Source organism: Silurus aristotelis (genome assembly GCF_946808225.1).
Source record: "Silurus aristotelis genome assembly, chromosome: 15".
Lineage (NCBI taxonomy): Eukaryota > Metazoa > Chordata > Actinopteri > Siluriformes > Siluridae > Silurus > Silurus aristotelis.
In genome coordinates this window covers 1,046,333-1,061,108 of record NC_139588.1, presented here as the reverse complement: position 1 = coordinate 1,061,108, position 14,776 = coordinate 1,046,333, and the positions used below count along the sequence as shown (strand labels likewise).

Here is a 14,776-nt window from a genome sequence, read left to right as displayed (position 1 = left end):
TGTTCCACATCAGGGCCCTAGCAGCACAACACAATTTGAATTAAAGTCATAGTAGCACAACATTGTTCTGCTACTGTAGCTCTAATGCTACCTATGTTTTGCTACTATGGCTCTGATTCAAATTATGTTGTGCTGCTAGGGCTCTGACGTGAAACACAGTTAGCATTAGAGCTACAGTAGCAGCACAGTGTTTCACATCAGGGCCGTAGAGTCACAACATATATTAACTTAGAGCCATAGTTGGCCCACATGATTAGTATTGGAGTCATATCGGCGTTACATAATTAGCATTAGAGCTACAGTGGCACATCAGTGTTTTACATCAGGGCCAGGACAGCACAGCATAAATTGATTTTGGGCCACAGTAGCGGAACAGTGTTTCCCACTAGGGCCATAGCAGCCGCCATTATTTGAATTAGAGCCATAGTAGCACAACATAATTTGAATTAGAGTCATAGTTGGCTAACATAATTTTAATTAGTCACATCAGCACTACATAATTAGCATTAGAGTTACTGTAGCACAACAGTGTTTGACATCAAGGCCCTAGCAGCACAACATATTTTAAATTGGAACTACAGTAGCACACCATCATTTGACCTAGAGCCATAGTTGGCCAAAATAATCTGAATTAGAATCAAAGTAGCGCAACTGAATTAGCATTAGAGCTAAAGTTGAAGAACATTGATCCAGATCAGGGCCATAGCAGCACAACATACTTCCATTCAGAGGCATAGTAGCACAACAGAATCTGAATTAAGGCTATAGTAAAACAACATAATTTGAATTTGGGCCATGGCCGCACAACATAATTTATATTACTGCCATAGTAGCACAACATCTTTTGAATTGGAGTCATAGTAAGACTACATAGTTAGCTTTAGAGCTGTAGTAGTACAACAGTGTTTCACATTAAGGCCATAGCAGCACAAATTCATTTGAGTTTGGCTTAGTGCAGCACAAAGGTATTCAGCTTAAGGGTTACCACTTTTCAATTGAGGGTTAGAGCGGCCTGAATGGAACAGGGTAAGGGTTAGTGCTGTTCGAATTAGGGTAAAAGCAGCCTGAGTGACATGGAATTAGGGTTAGGGTTGGCACTGTTCGAATTACGGTTAGTGCAGCCTGACCTGATTGGAATTAGGGTTAGAGTTAGCACTGTTCAAATTAGGCTTAGGGCAGCCTGAGTGACATGGAGTTAGGGTTAGGGTTAGGGTTGGGACTGTTCGAATTAGGGTTAGCGCAGCCCGAGTGACATGGAGTTAGGGTTAGGGTTGGCACTGTTCGAATTAGGGTTAGCGCAGCCTGAGTGACATGGAGTTGGGGTTAGGGTTAGGGTTGGCACTGTTCGAATTAGGGTTAGCGCAGCCTCAGTGACATGGAGTTAGGTTTAGGGTTAGGGTTGGCACTCTTCGAATTAGGGTTAGCGCAGCCTGAATGACATGGAGTTAGGGTTAGGGTTGGCACTGTTCGAATTAGGGTTAGCGCAGCCTGAGTGACATGGAGTTAGGGTTAGCACTGTTCGAATTAGGGTTGTTCTGCTACTATAGCTCTAATGCTAACTATGTTGTGCTCCTATGGCTATAATACAAATTATGTTGTGCTGCTAGGGCCCTGATGTGAAACACAGTTAGCATTAGCGCTATAGTAGCAGTACAGTGTTTCACATCAGGGCCCTAGTAGCACAACATAACTCGAGTTAGAGTCATAGTAGCACAACATTGTTCTAACTATGACTCTAACTGAAGTTATGTTGTGCTGCTAGGTCCCTGATGTTTCACACCAGGGCCCTGTAGCCCCGTAGCCAAATCAGGGCTAGGCCCCTCGCAGCACACCATAATTTGAAAGAGAGGCATAGTAGCACACTGTACATTGAATTAGAGTCATATCAGCACTACATATTTAGCATTAGAGCTACAGTAGCACAACAGTGTTTTACATCAGGGCCAGAACAGCACAAAATTATTTGAAATTGGGCCACAGTAGCGGAACAGTGTTTCCCACTAGGGCCATAGCAGCAAAACAAAATTGAAATTAGAGCCATAGTTGGCCAACATAATTTGACTCAGAGCCATAGTTGGCCCACATAAATTGACTTAGAGTCATAGCAGCACTACACAATTAGCATTAGAGCTATAGTAGCAGCACAGTGTTTCACATCAGGGCCCTAGAGGCACAACATATATTAACTTAGAGCCATAGTTGGCCCACATGATTTGTATTGGAGTCATATTGGCATTACATAATTAGCATTAGGGCTATAGTAGCAGCACAGTGTTTTACATCAGGGCCCTAGAGGCACAACATATTTCAAATTAGAGCCATGGTAGCACAACGTAATTTGAATTAGAGTCATAGTTGGCCAACATAAGTTGAATTATAGTTATAGCAGCACTACATAATTAGCATTAGAGCTATAGTAGCAGTACAGTGTTTAACATTAGGGCCCTAGCAGCATAACATAATTTGTATTAGAGCCATAGTAGCACAACATAGTTAGCATTAGAGCTACAGTAGTAGAACAATGTTGTGCTACTATGACTTTAATTCAAATTGTGTTGTGCTACTAGGGCCAACCCATAGTTGGCCCACATGATTTGTATTGGAGTCATATCAGCATTACATAGTTAGCATTAGAGCTACAGTGGCACATCAGTGTTTAACATCAGGGCCAGGACAGCACAGCATGAATTGAATTTGGGCCAAAGTAGCGGAACAGTGTTTCCCACTAGGGCCATAACAGCACAACATGATTTGAATTAGAGCCATAGTAGCAGAGCATCATTTGGATTAGAGTCATAGTAGCACAACATAATTAGCACTAGAGCTGTAGTGGCAGCACAGTGTTTCACATCAGGGCCCTAGCAGCACAACCGAATTTGAATTAAAGTCATAGTAGCACAACATTGTTCTGCTACTATGGCTATAATGCTACCTTTGTTGTGCTGGTAAGTCCGTGACGTGAATCACAGTTAGCATTAGAGCTATAGTAGCAGTACAGTGTTTCATATTAGGGCCCTAGAGGCACAACATATATTAACTTAGAGCCATAGTTGGCCCACATGATTTGTATTGGAGTCATATCAGCGTTACATAATTAGCATTAGAGCTACAGTGGCACATCAGTGTTTAACATCAGGGCCAGGACAGCACAGCATGAATTGAATTTGGGCCACAGTAGCGGAACAGTGTTTCCCACTAGCGCCATAGCAGCACAACATAATTTGAATTAGAGCCATAGTAGCACAACATAATTTGAATTAGAGTCATAGTTGGCTAACATAATTTTAATTAGAGTCACATCAGCACTACATAATTAGCATTAGAGCTACTGTAGCACAACAGTGTTTGACATCAAGGCCCTAGCAGCACAACATATTTTAAATTGGAACTACAGTAGCACGTCATCATTTGACCTAGAGCCATAGTTGGCCAAAATAATTTGAATTAGAATCAAAGTAGCGCAACAGAATTATCATTAGAGCTATAGTTGAAGAACATTAATCCACATCAGGGCCATAGCAACACAACATACTTCCATTCAGAGGCATAGTGGCACAACAGAATCTGAATTAGGGCTATAGTAAAACAACATAATTTGAATTTGGGCCATGGCCGCACGACATAATTTATATTACTGCCATAGTGGCACAACATCTTTTGAATTGGAGTCATAGTAAGACTACATAGTTAGCTTTAGAGCTGTAGTAGTACAACAGTGTTTCACATTAAGGCCATAGCAGCACAACTTAATTTGAGTTTGGCTTAGTGCAGCACAAAGGTATTCAGCGTTAGGGTTAGGATTACCACTTTTCAATTGAGGGTTACTTCCCGTGGGCTCACCACCTGCAGGAGGGACCATAAGGACGGTGCTGTGAGGATTGGGCAGCAGTCGAAGGCGGGGGTCTGCTTAGACTGCTGCCCCCGCGACCCGAATTACGGATAAGCGGGAGAAAATGAATGAATGAATGAATTGAGGGTTAGAGCGGCCTGAATGGAACAGGGTAAGGGTTAGTGCTGTTCGAATTAGGGTTAAAGCAGCCTGAGTGACATGGAATTAGGGTTAGGGTTGGCACTGTTCGAATTAGGGTTAGCGCAGCCTGAATGACATAGAGTTAGGGTTAGGGTTGGCGCAGCCTGAATGACATGAAGTTAGTGTTAGGGTTGGCACTGTTCGAGTTAAGGTTAGCGCAGCCTGACCTGATTGGAATTAGGGTTAAGCGGGCAAGGAGGCACACCTGTCGGCCTGGGACTACTAGAGCACGGGGCCATGCACGAGGCGTGCCAGGCCTAGTGGCGAAGACCAGACGATGACAAAGACATAGGGAGTCCGGCTGCGGGAGGCACACGGGGAGTTTGCACACCTGCTCCATACACTAACACGTGCTTCACACAGCCCACAAGAGCCAGCGTTCCCAATACTACGCACAGCATTCACACACTGCCAATGCGTCAGACACATTGACAAGGCTCGCCGTTCACGTGAAACACACGCTGTTCCGCCGACATGGATGTAACTCACCCCTTTTTACACTGCACTCTGCACCAAATGCGTCGAGCGCCAGGCGCGCGGTGCACTTCCGTGCAAAACGAGAGCGACCACTGCTCTCTATTCGGCCATGACGGGCCTCGCGGAACACTTGCAAGCCCGTACGCGCGAAATGTGTGCATAATAGCGCGGGATCTTGTCTTCGGCGTCTTATTTACGACGAGAAACGCTGCGAGAAAACACACTCGCGAGCGTGTCGCGGAAGCGGCGGCTGCCCGGTGAGTCTACAACGTTCTCATGCTCGGTTTTAAGACCGGCCCACCAGCAGAGGGGCGGGAGGTTTCTGTGTGTTACACAGCGTATACAGAGTCTGACTCGCACTGAGATACTACAGATACTAGAGAGATGGCAGAAGTTGCTCCCGCGCCCGCCGCCGCGCCGGCTAAAGCGCCGAAAAAGAAAGCAGCGTCGAGGGCCAAGAAAGCCGGCCCCAGCGTCGGCGAGCTCATCGTCAAAGCGGTTTCCTCGTCCAAGGAGAGGAGCGGTGTGTCGCTCGCCTCCCTGAAGAAAGCCTTGGCCGCCGGCGGATACGACGTGGAGAAGAACAACTCCCGCGTCAAGCTCGCTGTCAAGGGTCTCGTGTTGAAGGGAACTCTTCTACAGACCAAAGGGACCGGCGCGTCTGGCTCTTTCAAGCTAAACAAGAAGCAGACCGAAGCCACGAAGCCCGCAAAGAAGACCGCAACTAAGGCGAAGAAGCCCGTCGCTGTTAAGGCGAAGAAACCCGCCGCGGCGAAGAAGCCCAAGAAGGTGGCGGCCAAGAAACCTGTTGCCGCCGCCAAGAAGTCCCCGAAGAAGGCAAAGAAGCCCGCAGCGGCTGCTAAAAAAGCCACCAAGAGCCCGAAGAAAGCGAAAAAGCCGGCGACTCCTAAAAAAGCAGCCAAGAGCCCCAAGAAAGCAAAGACCGTGAAGCCCAAAGCGGCGAAGCCCAAGGCTGCAAAGGCGAAAAAGACAGCGCCCAAGAAGAAGTAAACATGTTTGTTTGTTTATTTCATCTCTACCTTAACTAAACGGCTCTTTTAAGAGCCACCTATATTTTCCCCCAAAGAGCAACATTTTGAATCCTCCCATGATGAAAGTGAAAGCGAATACAAGATAGGGATTTATGACATATGAATACGCAAACTATGTAGTAGTTATAGAGATGCTTATGATTATATGATATATGTGTCGTTGTACACATTTCACATGAATGTTGTTTCCTGATACCTGTGTCTCCCATGAGCGCGCGCTCAATCCTGTCACACACACACACACACACACAGAGACTATTAGGGAGGGGAGGTGTGTGTGTGTGTGTGTGTGTGTGTGTGTGTGGGGGGGGGGGGGGGGGGGGGGGGTTGTTAGGCTGAGGCTGAATGAGTGTCACCATTTGTTCAAACTGTGGCGCTGACTAGGTCTAAGCCAATAATCGTCGAGTGACGTATAGCGATCGATCCAATGCAAGACGAGAGGTTTCGAGACGCCCAATGAACGCGAGGCGTCGTTCAGGCTTAAAAAGCCAGCGTTTGCTAGCGCTTTTCATTCTGTTTTTCTTCCGCGAAGTGCACAGCTCAACGCTATGGCAAGAACTAAGCAGACTGCCCGTAAATCCACTGGTGGCAAGGCGCCCAGGAAGCAGCTCGCCACCAAGGCTGCTCGCAAGAGCGCTCCGGCTACCGGCGGCGTGAAGAAGCCTCACCGTTACAGGCCCGGCACCGTGGCTTTGAGAGAGATCCGTCGCTATCAGAAGTCTACTGAGCTGCTCATCCGCAAGCTGCCCTTCCAGCGCCTGGTGAGAGAAATTGCTCAAGACTTCAAGACTGACTTGCGTTTCCAGAGCTCCGCTGTAATGGCTTTGCAGGAGGCGAGCGAGGCATACTTGGTCGGCCTGTTCGAGGACACCAACCTGTGCGCCATCCACGCCAAGAGAGTGACCATCATGCCCAAGGACATTCAGCTGGCCCGCCGTATTCGCGGAGAGCGCGCTTAAACAATAACTCTGTCCAGTATACACAAAGGCTCTTTTAAGAGCCACCTCATTGTCTCAGTAAAACGAGCAAGTCTATACCGTGGTTGTTTTAAACAAATAATGATTATATATATATATATATATATATATATATATATATATATATATATATATATAACTAGTTATTAGAATGGAGTGCTTCGGCAAACCTCTGATTTTGTGGCTCTGTCGCTGAGCATTTTGTGTATTTTATTATAGATTATTTTAATACCTGGCGACAGTAATAATATTAATAATAATAAATGCAAACAGAAGGTCGCTTGCTGTTCTGCACGGAGCGTGACTGCCATCTTGTGGCCAAAGTGCCACCTCCCATTCTCGTCTTCTCGTTTGTATTCTAAGGGAGACAAAAAAAAACCCAATAAATTGCATTCATCATAGTATTAATTCTCTCACATATAACTTTAGTATGCTGACTACGATTCTGACCATTTAAACATGGTTTTTATGCGTTAGGAACAATTTGACAACATGAATCTAAAGCACTGTATGTATGTTCTCTTTCGTTGTCGTGTATATATCGTGCATATAGGTCCAAACCTGACCACACACACACACACACACACACATGTATATGTGTATATGTATTTGTGTGGGAAAATGTGCAATACCAAGAGCAACACAATGAAATGAATGAATAGTGGCCCTCTCCAAGTACTCATGGACACTAGTGTAATTTTATATTATATTTTAGATTAGATTTATTGTTGACTTTATTGTCATTGTGCAAGATACATGTACAGAGCTAAGAGAATGCATTTAGCATCTGCTCAGAGGTTCGTTAGATAGATCGAAATATATATCTGTATATACATGAATGTGGCAGGATGTACAGTAAGGTATATACAGATACACATAAATATAATAGTAGTGCAGATGGAAGTGAGGCACAATATGTGTAGAGAATGCGGAGTATACAAAAAACAATATGTAACATTTACATATACAGTGCTTATACAGTGATCTAACGGTGTAGTGTAGAGTTCAGTGTGGTGATGGTGGATGGAAATAAAGCTGTCCCTGATCCTGCTGGTTCTGGTGCGTATGTTTCTGTATCTGGATCTTGATGGATGGAGGTTAAACAGTTTGTGACTGGGATGTGAAGGGTCCTTGATGATCTTGTGAGCTCTGCACAGACAACTGCTGCGCACTTTGTTCTGTAACTACTAGTTCAACGGTAAAAGACCTGGGAGTTATTTTAGACAGCAACTTATCTTTTAAAAATCACATCAATCAAGTTACAAAAACAGCCTTCTTTCACCTTAGAAATATTTCCAAGCTAAGAAATATGTTATCTATATCTGATGCAGAGAAGCTCGTCCATGCGTTTATGACCTCTAGAATAGACTACGGTAATGCATTACTAGGTGGATGTCCTGCGTCATTAATAAACAAGCTTCAGTTAGTTCAGAATGCAGCAGCAAGAGTTCTTACTAGGTCAAGAAAATACGATCATATAACCCCAATCTTATCGTCCCTACATTGGCTTCCTGTTAAGTTTCGAATAGACTACAAACTACTGCTACTCACTTATAAAGCACTAAATGGTTTGGCTCCCATGTATCTATCCAGTCTCTTAACACGCTACAATCCGCCACGCTCCCTGAGATCTCAAAACTCTGGGCTTCTAGTAGTTCCTAGAATAGCAAAGTCCACTAAAGGCGGTAGAGCATTTTCACATTTAGCTCCTAAACTCTGGAATAGTCTTCCTGACAGTGTTCGGGGCTCAGACACACTCACCCAGTTTAAGTGCAGATTAAAAACATATCTTTTTAGCAAAGCCTACACATCACACACATCACACACATCACATCATAACCTTGTGCTCCAGAATACATGATCACATGCACATTATCAATTTGTGCTGTTAATATCATGAACAGCAGCTACGCTAATTCCTCTCCACTGCTTCTCTCTCTCTCCCCATCCCGAGGCATCCTGAGGTTTGGCCAGCTCCAGTCACGTCCCACCTCGTGAAGATTATGGACCTATGGATGATCATGGAGAAGTAGATGCCGAGTGTTTAAAGGCCCTGGCATGGAGAAGCTGATGCTGGATCTATGATGATCACAAATTGTTCTGTATTGTTGAAAGATTTATGATCAAACTCTTAATGTCACCCATATGAGGATGGGTTCCCCTTTGAGTCTGGTTCCTCTCAAGGTTTCTTCCTCATATCATCTAAGGGAGTTTTTCCTTGCCACTGTCGCCACGGCTGCTCATCAGGGACAAACGCACACCATTCACCTTCACTGTTGTTTTCTGTAAAGCTGCTTTGAGACAATGTCTGTTGTGAAAAGTGCTATACAAATAAACTTGACTTGACTTGACTTGACCTTTCCAGACAGTGTTTCTTGTGAATGTTCTCCAAGATGGGGAGCTGAGTGCCAATGATTCATTGGGAGATTTTCATTTTCCATTTTATTTTATAGGGCCTGGAGCAGTGCAGTTGCTGTACCACACAGAAATGGTACAGCTGTAGAAGTTCTCCAGTATCCTGTAGCACAGACAGGACTTTTAAAGTGTCCTCAGCAATCACAGGCGTTGTTGAGACAAGTCAAGAGGTCAGGTCAAGAAGCTTTTATTGTCATTCCAACCATATATAGCTGACGCAGTACACAGTGAAATGAGACAACGGAACCTTCGCATCCCAGCCCTGATGCTACATTAAACAACAATTCCAGAAACAGAACACACAGGGCTGGTAAGTGTCCTTGCCACATAAAGTGCATGTGTGCAACCTGGTGCAAACAGTGCAAAGACAACATAAGACAGTGCAAGACAACACAAGTCAGTGCAGGACAATCCATAAAACACATAATAGCTCCGCCAGTGAACCTGTTGTGACAAGACAAATTGAACAAAATTGAAGAGTAGCAAAAATGTAAAGAAAAAGAAAAAGTGTTCTGCAAAGGAGCAATATAGCAGCAGTTCAGAAAGGATGTGCAAGAAACGCATTTAAAAAGTTTCTGGTATTGAAGTGATGTAATATGAGTGGTACTAAAGTCATGGATGTGCGAAGTAGAGAGAAGAGTTCAGTGACCAGGTGAGATCCTCGAAGATAAGGACTTGAAGTAACTTGAGGCTGAATTCACACTCCACAACATCTCTGTTGGTGTGAATTACTAGGCGCTGGATCTCCTCCCTGAAAGTCGTCTCATCTTTACCTCTGATCAGGCCTACCATTCGTGGTGTCATCAGCAAACTTGATGATGCTTTCTAAGGCCTAGGCAGGTAAGCACTCATTAGTGGAAAAGTGAATATAAGTAAGGGTACAATACGCATCCCTGAGTGTGGGACTGGAGGAGGTGAAGGTGTTCAAGCAAGTCCAGGGTCCAGTTACAGAGATGTGTGCTGATGCCAAGCTGTTGACAGGGCTAACTGTCGTATAAGCTCAGCTAAATTCAACAAACAACTTGCTGAAATGAGAGAGAGAGAGCGAGAGAGAGAGAGAGAGAGAGAGAGAGAGAGAGAGAGAGAGAGAGAGAGAGAGAGAGAGAGAGAGACACATGTTATTCTAATGTGACATTATTGACTCTCACTCTGTTTCTCTCTTCAAATTGTAACACAGTACAAATATACCGACACTTTCCAGGATATTGTGCAACATTGGACAAAAGAAGAGATTTGGGAAGAGCAAGAAATAAAAAACAAACAAACAAACACGCACACAAATATTCAAATGATCTAGGAACTTGTGACTATAGTTATGGGCACTAGTGCAATTTGATATATATGACGTGTTCTACTGGCCTATTAGATAAACACGAAGCGAGACAAAAAGGGACTCACAGTTCATTTTAGGAAGAAACCCTGTATACCCTTAAACACTAGTATGAAATGTTTTTGGACTAATTTTTTAAGGTTTAATTTGTGAATGTTGTTTGTTTGTTTGTGTGTTTGTTTTTTCTGATCTCATCTCAAACTTTTAATGCGAAACCTTAGAGTAAATGGCTGTTCCATACACAATAATCACACAAAATGATGTGAGCATCAATTTCTTTAATCTACATTTTTCTGCAACATGTAAACATTGCCACACGATGGCAGTCAAGCTCTACAACGTCCACCGAACTCTGCCTTTATTAGAAATATCCCTGTATACCCTTAAACACTAGTATAAAGTGTTTTTGGTCTTTTTTTTTTTTTCTTTTTTTTTTTTTCTTTAAGTGTAATTCGTGTATGTTTGTTTGTTCTGATCTCATCTCAGACCCAATTCTTCTACTACATCTACTACTACTACTAACAACCATGATCCTAATAATTATTCTTATTAAGTTGAGGAATGAGTTAAGAATAGGGTTTGATGAATACCATAAATAATAATAATGATTGCTTAATGCAGCATGGTGTGTAGTTCTGCATCGGTCTTGACTGCTATTGTGTGACCAAATCTAGAAAGTGCACATTCCTCTCTACCTTTTGTTGATTACCGAAGTCAAGTCAAAGGAATTGTTCACTTTATCAAATGATGCCTGTCTACACTACATGGTACGTTATTAGGAAATATAAACAGAGATATATAGCATACACTGCATTTCCTATTCAGGTGAGCACTCAGTGAGCATACACACTCTTTGTGACAGTGGAGCAGTTACCAAGAAAAATGTGTCGTGATGCGCTAAGTTCTAGAATAATAGTTTGATTGACAGTCTGTACAAGTCAGCGTGACACTGTCCAAATACATAAAGACCTTACTGCATATTTTGCAGCATAGGTAAAAGATGCACACACTCCTAGACAAAGTGTGTGGCCCTGTCCATATACTTCTGGACACTAGTGCAGATTGCGCACTGGGTTTGCTCAGCTTGTCAGCTCCTGCTGTGGTGGAATGATGTTCACGAATGATTTGTGAGTTCCTGTTCCTGCACTCGTATTTGCATCTGCATATATGTTTTCTCAATAAAGGAACATTTCTCCCTTTTTTAAGGTGCCATCAAAATATTTGTGCTGTAGAAGTGACTGTGTATCTGAAGCATCATCTGTCTCTGAAACTTCGTCCTATTGAATTGGATAAATAATATACATATATTTACTCAATGTTCTACAGCCCATGTAGGTACACACAATGCTCACTCATTCTGATGCTTGATGCAAATATTACCATAATCTCCTGGTCTATGTGAGAGATGTATGGATAACTGACTACTACTACTACTACTACTACTTCTACTACTAATACGACTACTACTATTGCTACTACTGCTAATGCAAATAGTACCACATTAATAGAAATGAGAATAATGCTTGTTAATATTAATAATAATCATGGGCCATTCCTACAATAGTCATGCTATATTTCTTGTGTGTTGAAAAGTATAGTACAAGATTAACGCTACTACTACTACTACTGGTAGGGGTGTAAGCAGGGCAGTGGTAGTCCAGCGGTTAAGGCTCTGGGTTACTGATCACAAGGTCAGCGGTTCCCCAGCACTGCCAAGCTACCACTGTTGAGCCCTTGAGCAAGGCACTGGTTGAGCCCTTGAGCAAGGCGTTTAACACCACCGTATAAACATATATCCGGTCTGATCTACGAGGAGACTCGTGGTGTACTGAAGGTGTTCTTGCAGAAAGTCATCCGCGATGCAGTCACATACACCGAGCATGCGAAGAGAAAGACCGTCACCGCTATGGATATGGTGTATGCCCTGAAACGCCAGGGACGCACTCTTTTTTACGGCACTTAGCCCTATCAGCTCCAGGGGCGCTGTACCATGGCTGACCCTGCGCTCTGACCCCAGCTTCCAGATGAGTTGGGATATGCGAAAACCTTTTAATTGCATATGTACAGTAGCTCAATATTTTGTCCCCCATCAGGTTTACACCTTTTTGGTCAGTAGTGGCACAGTGTGTAAGTAACTGAAAGCATAGTGTGTGCAATATTTTGCATTCCTCATGATGATATAAGCCTACTTAATGCAACAAGAACTGCAATTTGATTTATACTTCTACTGGAATAAAAATTGCAACTGAGTCAAAACAGTTTTTCTAATTATAATTCTCAATTCAAATATTTGTGTGTTGAACTGCATTGAGTGTACCATGCTGTGAGCAAAAACCAAATTAAACCAATTCCACTACATGACTATTACTATTTCTATATCACTATGTTTGTGTGGACAAAAAGCCTGAGGAAGTACAAGACTCTAGCATGTTAACGGCTGTGGCGTTTCGCTTTGAAGACATTGTTTTGTGTGATCGTTGGTTTTAGGTCCGCCCCCTCCCCTCAACTAGGTCCTGTGGAGAGAGAATAAATAGGCGGGCATTGCGCGGGGCTTCTTTATTGAGCAGCTTGACTTTGTGAGAGCAGCACCATGTCTGGAAGAGGAAAGGGTGGCAAGGGACTCGGTAAAGGAGGCGCTAAACGCCATCGTAAGGTTCTGCGCGATAACATCCAGGGTATCACTAAGCCGGCTATCCGCCGTCTGGCTCGCCGTGGTGGTGTTAAACGTATATCCGGTCTGATCTACGAGGAGACTCGTGGTGTACTGAAGGTGTTCTTGGAGAACGTCATCCGCGATGCAGTCACATACACCGAGCATGCGAAGAGAAAGACCGTCACCGCTATGGATGTGGTGTATGCCCTGAAACGCCAGGGACGCACTCTTTACGGCTTCGGCGGTTAAACGCTTACCTACCAAATAACGTGAACACAACGGCTCTTTTAAGAGCCACCCAAATATTACAAAATGAGCTATTGTTTATTTTACTGTGTGTGTGTGTGTGTGTGTGTGTGTGTGTGTGTGTGTGTGTGTGTGTGTGGCGGAGAAGGGGAGGAAATAACTATTTTCTCAAGTGTATGTGACTAATGGAATTTGGAATAATTATAGATATATTCTAATAAGGTAGAATGTTGCACAAGCACTACAGTTTTGTCTCAAAGTCTCTCTCTCTCTCTCTCTCTCTCTCTATATATATATATATATACTTCATATTTGCGTGTGCGTGTGCGCGCACAAAACGGCGGGCAGGAAAACAAAGAGTAGCTCAGGGGCGGGGGAGAGGGAACGGGAGAGGATGGGACGAGGGCGGAGCCTTGTATGATGAGGTTTGGATTTGTGACCAATAATACGACTCCTTTCCCTTGTACGTAATTACAATGCAGGTCTGTAAATAGAGAGGCGGCGAGGCGGTCCTTTTTCATTCTCTCGCAGTTTCCTCGAGAAGCAGCATTATGCCTACTGATCCAGCAAAGACCGCGCCCAAGAAGGGCTCCAAGAAGGCTGTCACGAAGACGGCCGGCAAAGGAGGCAAGAAGCGCAGAAAGTCAAGGAAGGAGAGCTACGCTATCTACGTGTACAAGGTTCTGAAGCAGGTGCACCCTGATACCGGCATCTCTTCTAAGGCTATGGGCATCATGAATTCCTTCGTAAACGACATTTTCGAGCGCATCGCCGGTGAGTCTTCTCGTCTCGCTCACTACAACAAGCGGTCCACCATCACTTCCAGGGAAATCCAGACCGCCGTGCGCCTGTTGCTTCCCGGTGAACTTGCAAAGCATGCCGTGTCCGAGGGCACAAAGGCCGTCACCAAGTACACCAGCTCAAAGTAAAGCGTGTTATCGCCGTCTTTAAGATAAAAACCAACGGCTCTTTTAAGAGCCACCCATTTTTTCATACAAAGAGCGGTCTTCTTTGCAGGGGCAGCAATTCTCCCCGCCCGCTGACTATGACCTTTTGTATAACGAGGTAAGTAAACAAACCTTAGCATTAGAGATACAGTAGTACAGCATCATTTAAATTATAGTCATGGCAGCATTGCATAATTAGCATTAGAGCTATATTTGCAGAACAGCACAACATAATTTAATTTTGAGCTATATTTGCACATCATCTTTTGAATTAGGGCCATAGTCACACAACCGTGTTTCCCATCAGGGCCCAGCAGCACAACATAATTTGAATTAGAACCATAGCAGCACAGCATTATTTGAATTGGAGTCATAGTAGCACACCATTGTTCTGCTAACTGTTGTGCTACTATGACTCCAATTCAAATAATGTTGTGCTACTAGGGCCCTGGTGGGATACACTGTTCTGCTCCTATAGCTCTAATGCTAACGGTGTTTCACATCAGGGCCATGTAGCAGTGCAACATAATCTGAATTATAGTCATAACAGCACTGTAATTAGCATTAGAGCTATAGTTGCAGTACAGTGTTTCACATCAGGGCCCTAGCAGCACAACGTAAATTGAATTAGTCATAGTTGGCCCACATG

General features: G+C 43.8%; 2 protein-coding genes and 2 pseudogenes across 4 annotated transcripts; all 4 read left to right on the top strand.

The window, feature by feature from the left end:
* Positions 1-4,860: 4,860 nt before the first annotated feature.
* Positions 4,861-5,518, top strand: LOC310738154 (histone H1 pseudogene; annotated as a pseudogene). Its single transcript has one exon. The product of its transcript is annotated as a histone H1 pseudogene (transcript).
* Positions 5,519-6,088: 570 nt separating this feature from the next.
* LOC310738179 (histone H3.2) lies at positions 6,089-6,563 on the top strand. Its single transcript, XM_083563179.1, has one exon. The coding sequence runs from the start codon at positions 6,108-6,110 to the stop codon at positions 6,516-6,518; it is 411 nt and encodes a 136-aa protein (XP_083419305.1). The 5' UTR covers positions 6,089-6,107; the 3' UTR covers positions 6,519-6,563.
* A 6,291-nt stretch (positions 6,564-12,854) lies between these two features.
* LOC310738254 (histone H4) lies at positions 12,855-13,183 on the top strand (the record flags this gene model as incomplete). Its single annotated transcript, XM_083563239.1, has 1 exon — positions 12,855-13,183. The coding sequence occupies exon 1, from the start codon at positions 12,872-12,874 to the stop codon at positions 13,181-13,183; it is 312 nt and encodes a 103-aa protein (XP_083419365.1). The 5' UTR covers positions 12,855-12,871.
* A 539-nt stretch (positions 13,184-13,722) lies between these two features.
* LOC310738224 (histone H2B pseudogene) lies at positions 13,723-14,163 on the top strand (annotated as a pseudogene). Its single transcript has one exon. The product of its transcript is annotated as a histone H2B pseudogene (transcript).
* The last annotated feature ends 613 nt before the right edge of the window (positions 14,164-14,776 follow it).